The sequence below is a fragment of the Phyllobates terribilis genome, unplaced genomic scaffold (assembly GCF_046119375.1).
Source record: "Phyllobates terribilis strain yellow unplaced genomic scaffold, ASM4611937v1 Scaffold_3__8_contigs__length_932513732, whole genome shotgun sequence".
NCBI classification, from domain to species: domain Eukaryota; kingdom Metazoa; phylum Chordata; class Amphibia; order Anura; family Dendrobatidae; genus Phyllobates; species Phyllobates terribilis.
In genome coordinates, this window is record NW_027362763.1 from 269,368,707 (window position 1) to 269,382,813 (window position 14,107).

The 14,107-nt window shown below is 42.3% G+C and overlaps 1 protein-coding gene across 1 annotated transcript in view; it reads left to right on the forward strand.

The window, feature by feature from the left end:
* The window catches only part of NMD3 (NMD3 ribosome export adaptor), a 47,243-nt gene that overhangs the window by 21,012 nt on the left and 12,124 nt on the right, over positions 1–14,107 (forward strand). The window contains exons 9-13 of the mRNA XM_073674811.1: positions 2,158–2,254; positions 3,152–3,269; positions 4,781–4,926; positions 6,707–6,819; positions 12,151–12,223. Of these exons, the coding sequence (XP_073530912.1) occupies positions 2,158–2,254; positions 3,152–3,269; positions 4,781–4,926; positions 6,707–6,819; positions 12,151–12,223 (547 nt within the window). The remainder of the gene's footprint in view (positions 1–2,157; positions 2,255–3,151; positions 3,270–4,780; positions 4,927–6,706; positions 6,820–12,150; positions 12,224–14,107) is intronic.

Below are 14,107 nucleotides of genomic sequence, written 5' to 3' on the forward strand. Positions count from 1 at the left end.
TGTATTAGTATCTGTGTCTAAAAATCAGTCTGATCTAATGGGTTAAAAATTGTTCTTTAAAAGTGTCCTTGGTTGTTGGTGACTGAGCTTTCTTAATGCTGTTAGGTGAGAGAATCATTCCCGGTAATGCAGTCATGGATGTAGTATTGTGGTTGTTAATGAAGCTTTCCAGGCTGTATGAATCTAGCTGGTACTATCTATGATCTCAAGCTGTGTGTGCACCTTGCCAGTGAAGTTCCTGAAAAATGATATATTCTGGCGGCACGGTGGCTCAGTGGTTAGCACTGCAACCTTGCAGCGCTGGGGTCCTGGGTTCAAATCCCACCAAGGACAACATCTGCAAGGAGTTTGTATGTTCTCCCCGTGTTTGTGTGGGTTTATTCAGGATTTTCCGGTTTCATCCCACATTCCAAAGACATACTGATAGGGAATTTAGATTGTGGCCCCCAATGGGCCCCATGTAATGCACTGTGGAATTAGAGGTGCTATATGAGTGTGTAAAATGTATATCTTCTTAAAATGTATTTGCTCACATAAACTTGTAGTCTGTGTTACCCTGGATCTTTATATGGCACAGCTGATGTTTTGTGACCATGGTTCAGTAGTGAGTGACGGCACATGATTGGATCTGGGGCCTTTCTGCTGCGTCTGTTTTATATTTGTTCTGTGTTCTGTATGGTGCATATTAAACATCAAAGCACCATTATCGGGTCCTGTATAAATTATAGTGATACCTCGCAGAGGATTGTCTCATCATAACACTTGATATATTTCTGAAACTCACAATATGGCCCATGTGAGGAGAATTACCCAGCTCCGGATAGGACCATTTACCCTAGCTTCTCACCATGCACACTTCTATGCTTTTTCATATATGCGGTTGAAAGAACTGTACATTTATCTTCCTTATTCGGATACTCAAAAAATTTTTGCATATTTTTTTTTTTTTTGTTCGTGATACTTTGGGTCTAATTTATGTTTTTTTTTCCCCATTCTATTTTTACCTAGTCTCGGTAGGAAAATAAAAGAAACACATCAGTTTTTCACATTTTTTTTTATGATTACAAAAGATCATTGAAATACATTTTAAAATGTGTTACCCTTTCTGTTACAATTAATTTTATGTCTGACAAATTATTTTATTTATTTATTTTTTTAGACTAGGTCAGGCCTAGCAACATCAATTTGGATTGGAAACTGCTTTTTCCTTTTTATTTTTCTTCTCCTGCTTTTTATTATGTATTTTTCATTTTGTACCCCCATCGAGGTCATAAGGGGCATTTCCATTTTTTTTTTTTTTCCCTGTAACTGGGGCTGGTATTTAAACCACAATTACAGGGGAGTTGCAGCCTCTTGCGGAGGTGACTTGGCCTCCTAGGATCCAGGAGCTTCTCCCTCCCTAAACCCAATGTTTTCATGATCACTGGGTCTGGTGTGGGAAGCGCCCTTAGCATTTTCTATTACTATATACACCACGCTTCTTCTTGTGTGTATACAGTGATCTAAAAGGCAGAGATAGTATTTAACTCTATCTGCCTTTTCTGTGGGGAGAGACGAGGATCGTCATACCTATCTTGGAAACCTAAGTGGACAAATCATCATTTTTTAGCACATTCTTAAAGAGGTGACAACACCACACACATCACCAAAAAGCCTGAAGCATGTGAAGGGAGGAAACTCAGCATTTGGTGATGCATTCTAGACTTCAGGCAGTTATTGACTGATCGTGTTTATAAGTTTATTAGTTTCTCCAATTAAAGGGGTAGTCCACTACTCTTACATTGATGAACTATCCATAGGCACCACCACTTATCCGCTGTTAGCTCCTCCTGTGGCGAACAGCACAGCTCCATACACTGAGTAGTGCGTGCTGCTGGATAATGCAGATGAGCTCTGTCAACAGGAGCAGAGCTGCAGTAACCAGGAGCGGAGCTGCAGTAACCAGCAGCAGTCACTAAACATTGTATGGGGCTGTTCTGCTCTGTACTGTTTACATGGAGGCCACCACCAGAGCAATTACAGCTGATAGGGGGAGGTTACTTTTTGGCCTGTGAGGATCTTTATATAATGGACTTTGTGGTTTTAATATGTAACAGTACAATTCATTTATGGTTTGTCCATCACACGAAAACTAAAAACTATTGTCTTTGCTCTTAGGTCAAAAGCTTCACAGCGGCTCATTTCCCATGATATCCATTCAAACTCCTACAATTACAAGAGCACCTTTTCTGTGGAAATAGTCCCAATATGCAAGGTTAGTTTGGAAATCTGTCTTTGTCATGTCCCTTTTGCTCTGTGCTACTGGTGCAGCCGGCACAGGAATTGGTGTAAATTACCAGAGAATTGTGCTCCAGCCCATAACTGCAGTTCATGTCTTGTGATGGCACATGGCAGTTGAAAGATGTGCATGCCTCCTAAATAATTTGGCGCATCTTACACCAGAGGACTCTATGCCATTCTTGAGCAATCGGCCCCAAAGTGTTCAGTCACAGCCCTAAGGCCTCATTCACACGTCAGTATTTGGTCAGTATTTTGCATCCGTGTTTGTATGCCAAAGCCTGGAATGGAGCTTAGAGAAAAACTATAATTAAGAGATTTACACTTTTTCTGTGTTTTGGAGACACTCCTTGTTATGGCATACAAATATTGATGTGTGAATGAGACCTAAAACAGGGAAAAGTAGGTATTTTACAGTTTTGCTTGAAACATATGGGCTGTCTGTCACACGTGAACTTGCCGCGTCCTCCCGATTCAATGACCCTTTTCAGAGCCAATCTGGTTAATATGTCAGGGTCCTGAATGTTGGCCCCACATCTCCTAATTCAGAATTCCCCGATAGGGCATTTGAAAATGAGTTTTCTCAACCAGACAGCAGCTTTTATATGTTGTCAGACGTGTCTTAACATCTGTAAAGCGGATGTATTTTCCGTGTAGTGAAACAAGTTTAGATATATAATTTCATTTCTTTTAAGTGCAATCAATTTCAGAGTTATTTTTGTGAGTGCAGAAATTTTCTCCACCAGAAATTGGCACTAAGATTATGGTTAAGGTGTAGTATGTACAGAATTAGTTGCCATACTTTGGTCTTTGTATGAATCATCTCACATAATCCGTTTGGTTGACTTCATGACTCTTCTCTTTATGTACACAGGACAATGTGGTCTGTCTGTCTCCAAAGTTAGCTCAGAGCCTGGGGAACATGAGTCAGATCTGTGTGTGTGTTCGGGTCACAAGCGCCGTTCACCTCATTGACCCCAATACTCTGCAAAGTAAGTCTGAACTGTCTCACATATTGTGTGAAAAGTAGCTGCTCAGCGATTTCTTAATGATAAAGTGTCTGACAACCCCACAGAATTGGGCTTATATAGGGCGGCTTTGTGTTGTAATTATGGCTGCTTGCATACTGTATTTTTCGGACTATGAACCACCTTCCAGGTTTACACAGAAGAAAATAGGAAGAACCTATTTCTTACTAATTATACCTCGAGGAAAGTTTCAGAGAGGAAGGGCCAATAACACTAATTTTAATGGACTAGTGTAGAATAGTGTTGTAATTAATCTATGGTTACGATTTCTCTGCTTAGTATTTCTCTGCATACATAGAGCTGTACAGCACGCACAAAATGTGCACACATATACAGAACCTGCTACATGAACAGTACACGCACGCTCGGTCCAGCACACACACACATCTGCTACGTGCGCACACACTTACCTCGGCTACAACATCCATCAAAACACACACACACACACACACACACACACACACACACACACACACACACACACACACACACACACACACACACACACACACCTGTATACACTACCAGATTTTAAAGTTCCTTCTAGGCTTATGACTTATCTCATAAACTGAAAGAACCTTCAGCTACTCCAGATGTGCAGTCTTGGTAGCTTCCTCTCCTGCCCTGCGCTGATCACATAGATCAGTGTGGGCCTGGAGGAGAGAGAGTGGTTTTCTCAGTAATCGGGAAGGACGTGTGTTGGATTTTTCCTCGATCACAGGCAGACTAGAAGACATGTACTTTTTATCAGGATTTCTTATATAGTCTCAGTGCATAAAATACGGTAGATGCTAATTGTACAATATCAGTGGACTGGAGTGTTTTTTTATTATTTTATTTTTAAATAATCTTTAATATGTAGGAACACCAAACCTGAGTGGGCAATAAAGATGGCAGGGACACTGCCTGTCACACCCTATAATAATATATAGAGAGCACCCATCCTGCAGGAATCATATACAACAAAGTATGTCTGTCACATCCACCAAGTCTGTAAACCTACAGTTGTTGCGCTTTTTCTCAGTAATAAGAGTTCATCCAGTAAAAAAATCCCATTAATATAAACCTATAGAAATTGAGTATGGGGGGATGTATTGGAAAGAGTGATAGTCCGTCTGATGGTGGAGACGCTTGCCCAGATTACTGGCTGATGATCAGGGTCGTGTCCATGTCCACGAGCAGCACCAGGACACTCTGACACCTTTTTTATTTTTGTCCATGTTGGAGGCGTCTTTCAGCTTCACAGTAATGACGGTGCGTAGATGTACATACCTCCTTTCTTCATCTGCCCCAGCACACATGCGCCTACTCATGGCTCATGTGTGATTATCTATGTCATGCCTTTTCCACCTGCACCTGGGACCACTTTTCTGATTGAATCCATAACCTACATGTGAAATGACTGCATTATGATCTGTTATTCATTTATGATGAAAGATGTGACTTTTTTTACTCATTCCCCCCTTGCTCTGTAGTTGGTGAAGTAGATGGGAACACATATTGGCGGCATCCCTTTCACAGCTTGTTTCATCCCAAGCAGCTGGAGGAGTTCATTGTGATGGACGTAGACCTTGTCAGAGACCGGAAACAAGGAGCAGGTGCTGGAGTCAGATCAAACAAGGTATGGTTTACATTCCCTCCGTATGGCCATACTCCATGGAGAATAATGAAATGAGGAGAAAACTACTGGTAACCCGGCCGATAACCATTTATATCACTGATGGGACAGTTATTTCTGAATCTTTCCATCACATAGTTTGTTTTCTATCCTGCACTAAAAGCTTCCCAACCACTACTGACTGCAGAATTGCCTCTGGCACATCAGGACATGGTGGCTTTTATCTGGAGCTGGATAAATCTGAATTCCGTGTGTTACTCCTGCCGAAAACACTTCTTTTGGTGGATCGAGAAACCCCTTGGGCTATGGACACATGGAGTATTTTAAGGCTTTCAAAAACAATTATTTTTTTTTCTTTAAAAAGTTTTTGGAGCAGTTTTTTTTTCCTTTTTTGAAGAGTTCTGGAGAGGTTTTTTTTTTCTCCAGCCTTTTGATTTGACATGTAATTTTTTTTTCCACCAGGCATTTTTTGAAACTTCAGGAAGAAAAAAAACTTTCTGAAAACTCCTCGTATGAACAGCAGTGTGTATATTCCGTAGGAAGAGTTTTCCAAGCTTTTTTGAGGTGTTTTTTGTAGCCGATCAGCTCCTCAAAAAACTGTGCGTGGACGTAGCCATAGCGCCTCGTTAAATGAAATATATCACCATTTTTTATTTTGCTTTATATTCCAGAATCAAAGTAATTTCCAGTAAATTAGATTATACCATTGTATTACTTTTTGTTTTTTCTTATTTGTTGGGGCACGCAATTCGCCTCTATTACTTTCATGCATTGCCGAGTTCTAATTAATCATGCTCCATGGTTGCCCCCATCTACCTGCTGCTGATGGACCGCTAGTCTTCCTATGCACATTGTAGGGGAAAAGCTGTAAGGAGGCAGGCTTTCAGCCGGCAGTAGATGGGCACAGTGCCTGCGGCTCATGAGTACATTAGAGTAGAGTGCTACAGCCGATTACCAGGGATGTTATGAAAATGGCTGCAAGGAAAAAAATAGGTAATACAGCACTGGTATCAGGGCCTCTGACCTCTGATCGAGCAACATAAACCTGGTGACAGCGGTAGAAGTAGGCTAGAGCAGTGTCGGACTGGGGTGCCAAGGTGCCACCAATACCCAACTCCAGGGCCCCACATTTCCGCTACATGTAAATGTGACATTATCCTGATTCACAAATTTATATAACAATGAACTGGTAGATTGTTAAATGAATAAGATGCTGCCTTTGTCTTACATAGTGATTCAAGTACATTGTGACAAGTACTGCTCATATAAGAGGGTGGAGGCCCACTCCTGCACAGGGGCCCACCGGAGGATTCTCCTGTTCTCCTGTCGGCCAGTCCAAGCCTGGGCAAGAGCTATCCTCCAAACCAATATTCTGTAAACTAACTCTAGTAGAACAAGTGTCTTAAAAATGCAAAGTATGAGTTCAGTTCATTTGCTTCTAATTTGATTCAATGAATCTTTTATTTACATTTTTTTGTGTGTAAAGTATTGAAATTTCAGTTTTTGTGTACTAAAAGAAATGCCACAAATATCTGCGAGTTGTGGTTATCGGCTGCCTAATAGCTGTGGAGCTGTTGCTCTGCTGTTTTCATTTTTCCCATACTGGTGAATGGCGAGATTCGGTGCATGCGCAGCCCCTTCTTCAAGCTGGCGTTGTAACGATGTTAGTTGAGTTCTTGTTCTTGTGATCCAAAGGGACCTAGCGTGTATTTTTAACTTATAATACAATTTCCAGACTTTTTGGAGCGGACGCTTTGTATGATTGTGTGTTTCTCTTTCCCAGCACACACTTGCTGAGGTTTGGGTGCAGAAAACGTCGGAGATGAACACAAGTCAACAGTACCACTGCCGCACTCATCTGGGGCATCTGCTGAGTCCAGGAGACCTGGTGCAGGGGTAAGTTATTCCCAGAATGACCTCCAGGTAGCTCCCTGTAGACCTGACCATACATGATACGATGGGCCAAAATGGGGCTGAGTAATTGTCTGACATATCATACATATAAATGATCCACCGTCATCATATAGGTGTTGAAATATAAATGTTTAGAATACTGCTAATTTAAAGAAGTTCTCCTCCCATCAAAGTTTTATCCTCTTAATATATTGCAGCTATCATATTATATAGCACTGTGTACTTACAATTGCTCATTTTGCCTTTCTCCACAGTAAATTCTTCTCTTTTCTCTACTCTATGTAGAAACAGTAAATCTCTTTTTCCTGTAGAAATCATTCCCCTCTTTAACTCCTGATACAGCTTCTCCCCCCTGTCAGGGACTTTTGCAGTGACTTATGACTCATACAGGGAAAAGAGACTTCCTGTTTCTACATAGAGCTTAGAAGGACTCAGCTAGACTGTTTTTTAATCACGTGATGTCATAGACTTAATGGAAAACAGAAGAATTAGCTGGGTAGAAAGGCAAAATGAGCAATTGTAAGTACACAGTGCTATATAATATGAGGACTGCAATATACAATGCTCAAAAAAATAAAGGGAACACTCAAATAACACATCCTTGATCTGAATGAATGAAATATTCTCATTGAATACTTTGTTCTGTACAAAGTTGAATGTGCTGACAACAAAATCACACAAAAATCATCAATGGAAATCAAATTTATTAACCAATGGAGGCCTGGATTTGGAGTCACCCCCAAAATTAAAGTGGAAAAACACACTACAGGCTGATCCAACTTTGATATAATGTCCTTTAAAATAAGTCAAAATGAGGCTCAGTATTGTGTGTGGCCTCCACGTGCCTGTATGACCTCCCTACAACGCCTAGGCATGCTCCTGATGAGGTTGTGGATGGTCTCCTGCGGGATCTCCTCCCAGACCTGGACTAAAGCATTCGCATACTTCTGGGCAGTCTATGGTGCAATGTGATGTTGGTGGATGGAGCGAGACATGATGTCCCAGATGTGCTCAATCGGATTTAGGTCTGGGGAACGGACGGGCCAGTCCATAGCTTCAATGCCTTCATCTTGCAGGAACTGCTGACACACTCCAGCCACATGAGGTCTGGCATTGTCCTGCATTAGGAGGAACCCAGGGCCTACCGCACCAGCATATGGTCTCACAAGGGGTCTGAGGATCTCATCTCGGTACCTAATGGCAGTCAGGCTACCTCTGGCGAGCACATGGAGGGCTGTGCGGCCCTCCAAAGAAATGCCAGCCCATACCATTACTGACCCACTGCCAAACCGGTCATGCTGAAGGATGTTGCAGGCAGCAGATTGCTCTCCACGGCGTCTCCAGACTCTGTCACGTCTGTCACATGTGCTCAGTGTGAACCTGCTTTCATCTGTGAAGAGCACAGGGCGCCAGTGGCGACTTTGCCAATCCTGGTGTTCTGTGGCAAATGCCAAGCATCCTGCACGGTGTTGGGCCGTGAGCACAACCCCCATCTGTGGACGTCGGGCCCTCATACCACCCTTATGGAGTCGGTTTCTAACCGTTTGTGCAGACACATGCACATTTGTGGCCTGCTGGAGGTCATTTTGCAGGGCTCTGGCAGTGCTCCTCCTTTTCCTCCTTGCACAAAGGCGGAGGTAGCGGTCCTGCTGCTGGGTTGTTGCCCTCCTACTGCCCCCTCCACGTCTCCTGGTGTACTGGCCTGTCTCCTGGTAGCACCTCCAGCCTCTGGACACTACGCTGACAGACACAGCAAACCACCTTGCCACAGCTCGCATTGATGTGCCATCCTGGATGAGCTGCACTACCTGAGCAACTTCTGTGGGTTGTAGAGTCCGTCTCATGCTACCACGAGTGTGAAAGCACAACCAACATTCATAAGTGACCAAAACATCAGCCAGAAAGCATTGGTACTGAGATGTTGTCTGTGGTCCCCACCTGCAGAACCACTCCTTTATTGAGGGTGTCTTGATAATTGCCAATAATTTCCATCTATTGTCTATTCTATTTGCACAACAGCGTGTGAAATTGATTGTCAATCAGTGTTGCTTCCTAAGTGGACAGTTTGATTTCACAGAAGTTTGATTTACTTAGAGTTGTATTCTGTTGTTTAAGTGTTCCCTTTATTTTTTTGAGCAGTGTATTAAGAGGATAAAAAGTTTGGTGGGAGGAGGAGTGCTTCTTTAATGATTATTCTCCTATTCCCCCCTTGTATGTTCTGCTTGGTCCGACCCTAAGTGTTATTTAGTAAGTTTGCATAACGATCAACCATACAAGCATCCACAGCCATAAAGGCTCCAGACACATGGAAATACAGTATTAGCTGTGCTAAGCCTTGTGTACTGCTGTAAGGACACCAGGCAACTTGCAGTAAATCAAATAGTGGAGCAGTTTTATGAGCATTGTCTTAAGATACAGACACCTTCAGGGCATTTTTATTACTTAAATGAATGTATTTTGGTCTATGAATGCAGATTGTCTCTTCAGAGAGGAAGAGGACTAGAACTCTAGCGCCACCTTCAGGAAGTAGCAATCCTAAAAGTCAATAGTGACCCTTTAACGAGCCTTATCCATGACTTGGGATAAAAGCCAATACAAGAAACTCAATACGAAGACACTGTGTTTCGGGGTACTGCCCCTCGTCAGTGCAAAGTGTGAGTTCTGGTTTGGCTGGATGAGAGGCGTCAGACCGGTATCTAGGGATAACATTTCTCCTAGCGGAGAGTGACGTGTTAAGCTCGTCAGGTGAGGAGACTTTTAAAGCCGCAATGCTCCTCTGGGAAATATGCAGATAAATTTTACAATTTGGTTTCAGGAAAAAATTTCTCTGTCAGTGACCTCTTACTGAGTCTTTTATCTGACTATTTCCATCCCCTATCAATTGCTTTATGTCCACATCATAGAAAAGCCACACAAGTTTAGTTTTTCTAATCCTTTCCAAGCCTTTTTGAAGGGAAGCTACTTGCATGTTTTAAAAAAAAATGTTTTTTTTATCTATCACAATCTTTATTAGAAATCAAAATTAATCCACTATTTGTAATACAGATTGATATGAAAGTTAAAACATTGTTAAAAATTGGGGAAAAAAATGTAACACAAAAATCTGATTTAAACAATAATCATTTTCTGATGATGGCTTCCCTTTAATATGCATTAAGCCTCAGGCATAGAAACGTTACAAAAATGAAAGTTTGGATCTCGCTGGTTTTGATGGATAAGGCCGGCCACAGCTGGAAAGATCTATAACTCTCTCATGATTGTACTGACATAGTAAAAGAAGATTATTGCAGCACTTTCTATCATAGAGCAGGTGTGGTCCAGCATGGACGCTTGTACGCATATATATACAGTTGAAACCAGAAGTTTACATACACTATATAAAAAGATACATTTGCATGTTTTTCTCAATATCTAATATGAAATCAGAATAAACCTTTCCCATTTTAGGTCAATTAGGATTACCATAATTTTTAATATTTGCCAAATGCCAGAATAATGAGAGAGAGAGAATGTTTTAAGGCATTTTTATTATTAAAGAAAAGTTTACATACACTAAGATTACTATGCCTTTTAACAATTCTGGACTGCCCATATGATGATGTCATGTGTTTGGAAGTTTTTTGGCAACATCTGAGTTAGAGACACACCTGGATAGATTTTAATGTACACCTGAAACACACAGCTTCTTTGTGTAGCATCATGGGAAAGTGTAAAGGAATCAGCCAAGATATCAGGAAGAGAATTGTGGACTTGCACAAGTCTGGCTCATGGTTGGGTACAATTTTAAGATACCTGAAGGTGCCTTGTTCATCTGTACAAACAATTATACGCAAGTACAAACAAAATGGGATTGTCCAGCCATCATACTGTTCAGTAAGGAGACGGGTTCTGTGTCCCAGAGATGAACGTGCTTTAGTCTGACGTGTGCATATCAACCCAAGGACAAAAGCAAAAGGCCTTGTGAAGATGATCGGGGAACCTGGTAAGATTGTGTCAATTTCCACAGTGAAACAAGTACTGTATCAACATGGGCTGAAAGGCCACTCTGCCCGGAAGAAGACATTACTCCAAAAGAAACATAAAAAAGCCAGATTAATGTTTGCAAATGCACACAGGAACAGAGACCTTTTGGAGACATGTCCTGTGGTCTGATGAAACTAAAATGTAACTTTTTGGGCATAATGACCATCGTTACGTTTGGAGGTAAAAGGGAGAAGCTTGGAAGTCTAAGAACACCATCCCAACTGTGAAACACGGGGGTGGCAGCATCATGTTGTGGGGTTGTTTTGCTGCAGGAGGCACTGGTGCACTTCACAAAATAGATGGCATCATGAGAAAAGAAGATTGTGGCAATACTGAAGCAACATCTCAAGAAGACATCAGCCAGGAAGTTAAAGCTTGGGCGGAAATGGGTCTTCCAAATGGACAATGACCCGAAGCATACTGCCAAAATGGTAACAAAGTGGCTTAAGGATAACAAAGTCAATGTTTTGGAGTGGCCATCAGAAAGCCCTGATATCAATCCTATTGGAAATTTATGGGAAAAGCTGAAAAGGCAGTTTCGAGCAAGGTGACCTACAAACCTGGATCAGTTACACCAGTTTTGTCATGAGGAATGGGCCCAAATTCCGTCCAACTATTGTGAGAAGCTTGTGGAAGGATATCCCAAACATTTGACCCAAGTCATTCAGTTTAAGGGCAATGGTACCAAATACTAATGAAACGTATGTAAACTTTTGACTTTGCAGTAAGTAATAAAAATGCCTTAAAACATTCTCTCTCTCTCATTATTCCGGCATTTGGCAAATATTACAAATGATGGTAATCCTAACTGACCTAAAACGGGAAAGGTTTATTCTGATTTCATGTCGGATATTAGGAAAAACATTCATATGTGTCTTTTTATATAGTGCATGTAAACTTCTGGTTTCAAGTGTGTGTGTGTGTGTGTATGTATGTATGTTTGTATGTATGTTTGCATATATTTACACACCTGCACACATATAGATAATATCTTCCGGCTCTGCCGGTTTAGTGTTTTCCCACAGCAAGCCCCATAGGTCTCCCCTGTATTTTATCTGCCCCCCTGTAGTGCCGCCTGTCAGTGCCATGCTGAGCATTATGTTATCTGGAGTGCTGGGAGGCACTGTTCCCTTCGGGGAGTGTGTGGGTGTACTGGTAAATTACACACCCTCCCAGTCCTCCCAGCTCCGCTGCTCCCTGATGACCTGCTTTGTTTCGGCACTTAAGAAAAAAACTGTGCAATAACCCCGGCAGTAAGCAGTCATGGCTGAGGACTCTTTTCTGTTTCAGGTTTGATTTGGCAAACTGTAATTTGAATGATGAATTTATTAACAAGATGAATCCTCATCATGTACCTGACGTGGTAAGTCTCTTCATGACCCCTAGATGGCACTCTTTGGTTAGAAATAGAAGTTTGTAGCAGAGCTGGTCAGCTGCAGTATACATGGTGTATCCTCTTCTGGCAGGACTGTGGCTATTATATATGTGTTGTGTCTGTACTTGCTTACAGGTTAAGGGTAAATCTGATAAGTACATCACAGCACTAGCCCCTGTATGTAGCTACTCCGGGATGGGCAGGACGACCCATGCTGCATTTAGATAGACCCATTATCTGGCATTAGTGAGATAACTAGCAATACTTGTCAGTGGCCATTAAGCAATGAGCGGGGCTACTTTGTGCCCCCCCTCCCCGTACATCAATTAGCTCTAGTGACCAATACAGCCGCCCTTCTTTTCAATAACAGTCATAAGCTCCATCCATGGAGTCTGTCAGCTTCTTAATATGCTAACCATCAGCTTTCTGTGCAGCTCCAACACTGACACTGATCAGAGAGGTGACTGTTTCCCATCACTGTAAATCTCCTGTATAAGAAGGGCCACAAGTTCTCAATAGCATTTATGTCCGGTGAGGAAGGGGCCAGGTCATTATTCTTTCATCTTTAAGCCATTTACTGGCAGCCAGGCAGTGAGACTTTGATGCTGCGATGGAGCATTGTCCTGTATTTCTGCTTGAGGAAAGTGTCTTCTAAAAAGCTGGCAGTAGGTTTGGGAGTTGATATTAAAGGGAACTTGTCAGGTCCCTCATGCCCTCCAATCCAGCAGCATTGACCTATGTATGAGTAAATTTCCTGCCTAACCAGCCCTTTATAATGTTATTGAGTGAAAACAAGGTTTAAAAAAAGCATTTATAACCTCCGCTTTCCCTATGCTAATTAGGACTTTGACTAGTCGATGGGGCGTTAGTTGCCCCAGACTAGTCGGCCCACTTTCCACAGGGGCGTGATAACATAATCCTTAACCCCTTAACTACCGGTGCCGTATTAGTACGCATATTTGCGTACCCCCCGTTCAGTGAGGGCTGCTGCGCTGAGCCCGCACTGAACCGAGCACATGTCAGCTGATTCTTACAGCTGACATGTGCCCGCAACAGCCGTGGGTGGAATCGCGATCCACCCGTGGCTGTTAACATGTTGAATGCCGCTGTCAATCTCCGACAGCGGCATTTAACGTGCGCTTCCGGGTAGCGCGTCATAAGCCCCGCCCACCGGCGACCCCGTCACGTGATCGCGGGTCACCGATGGGTGGGCATGACAACCCAGGGTCTGCAGCAGACGCCTGTGGTTGTCATGATCTTGTCGCTATGAGCGCCACCTAGTGGTCGACGCTCATAGCACAGGACCATTTCTGCTGCATGCAGTGGACCTGCTCGTCCCCTGTATGTAGCAGAGGCGATCGGACAGTTGCTGCTTCTAGTCTCCTATGGAGACTATTGAAGCAAGCAAAAAGTAAAAAAAAAAAGTTTTTAAAAATATAAAAAAAAATAAAAAAATATAAAAGTTTAAATCACCCCCCTTTTGCCTCATTCAAAATAAAATATAAAAAAAAAACCCCTACATACACATATTTGGTATCTCCGCGTTCAGAATCGCCCGATCTATCAATATAAAAAAAGAATTAATCCGATCGGTAAACGGCGTAACGAGAAAAAAATTCTAAACGCCAGAATTACGTTTTTTGGTCGCTGCAAAATTGCAATAAAATGCAATAACGGGCGATCAAAACATCGGATCTACCCCAAATGTTATCAATAAAAACGTCAGCCCGGTGCGCAAAAAATAAGCCCTCACTCAGCCGCAGATCACGAAAAATGGAGACGCTACGGGTCTTAGAAAATGGCGCACTTGGAATTTTTTTTCCCGTTTTCCCGTACAGGATATGGTAAAACTAGTAATGGCGTTGAAAAGTA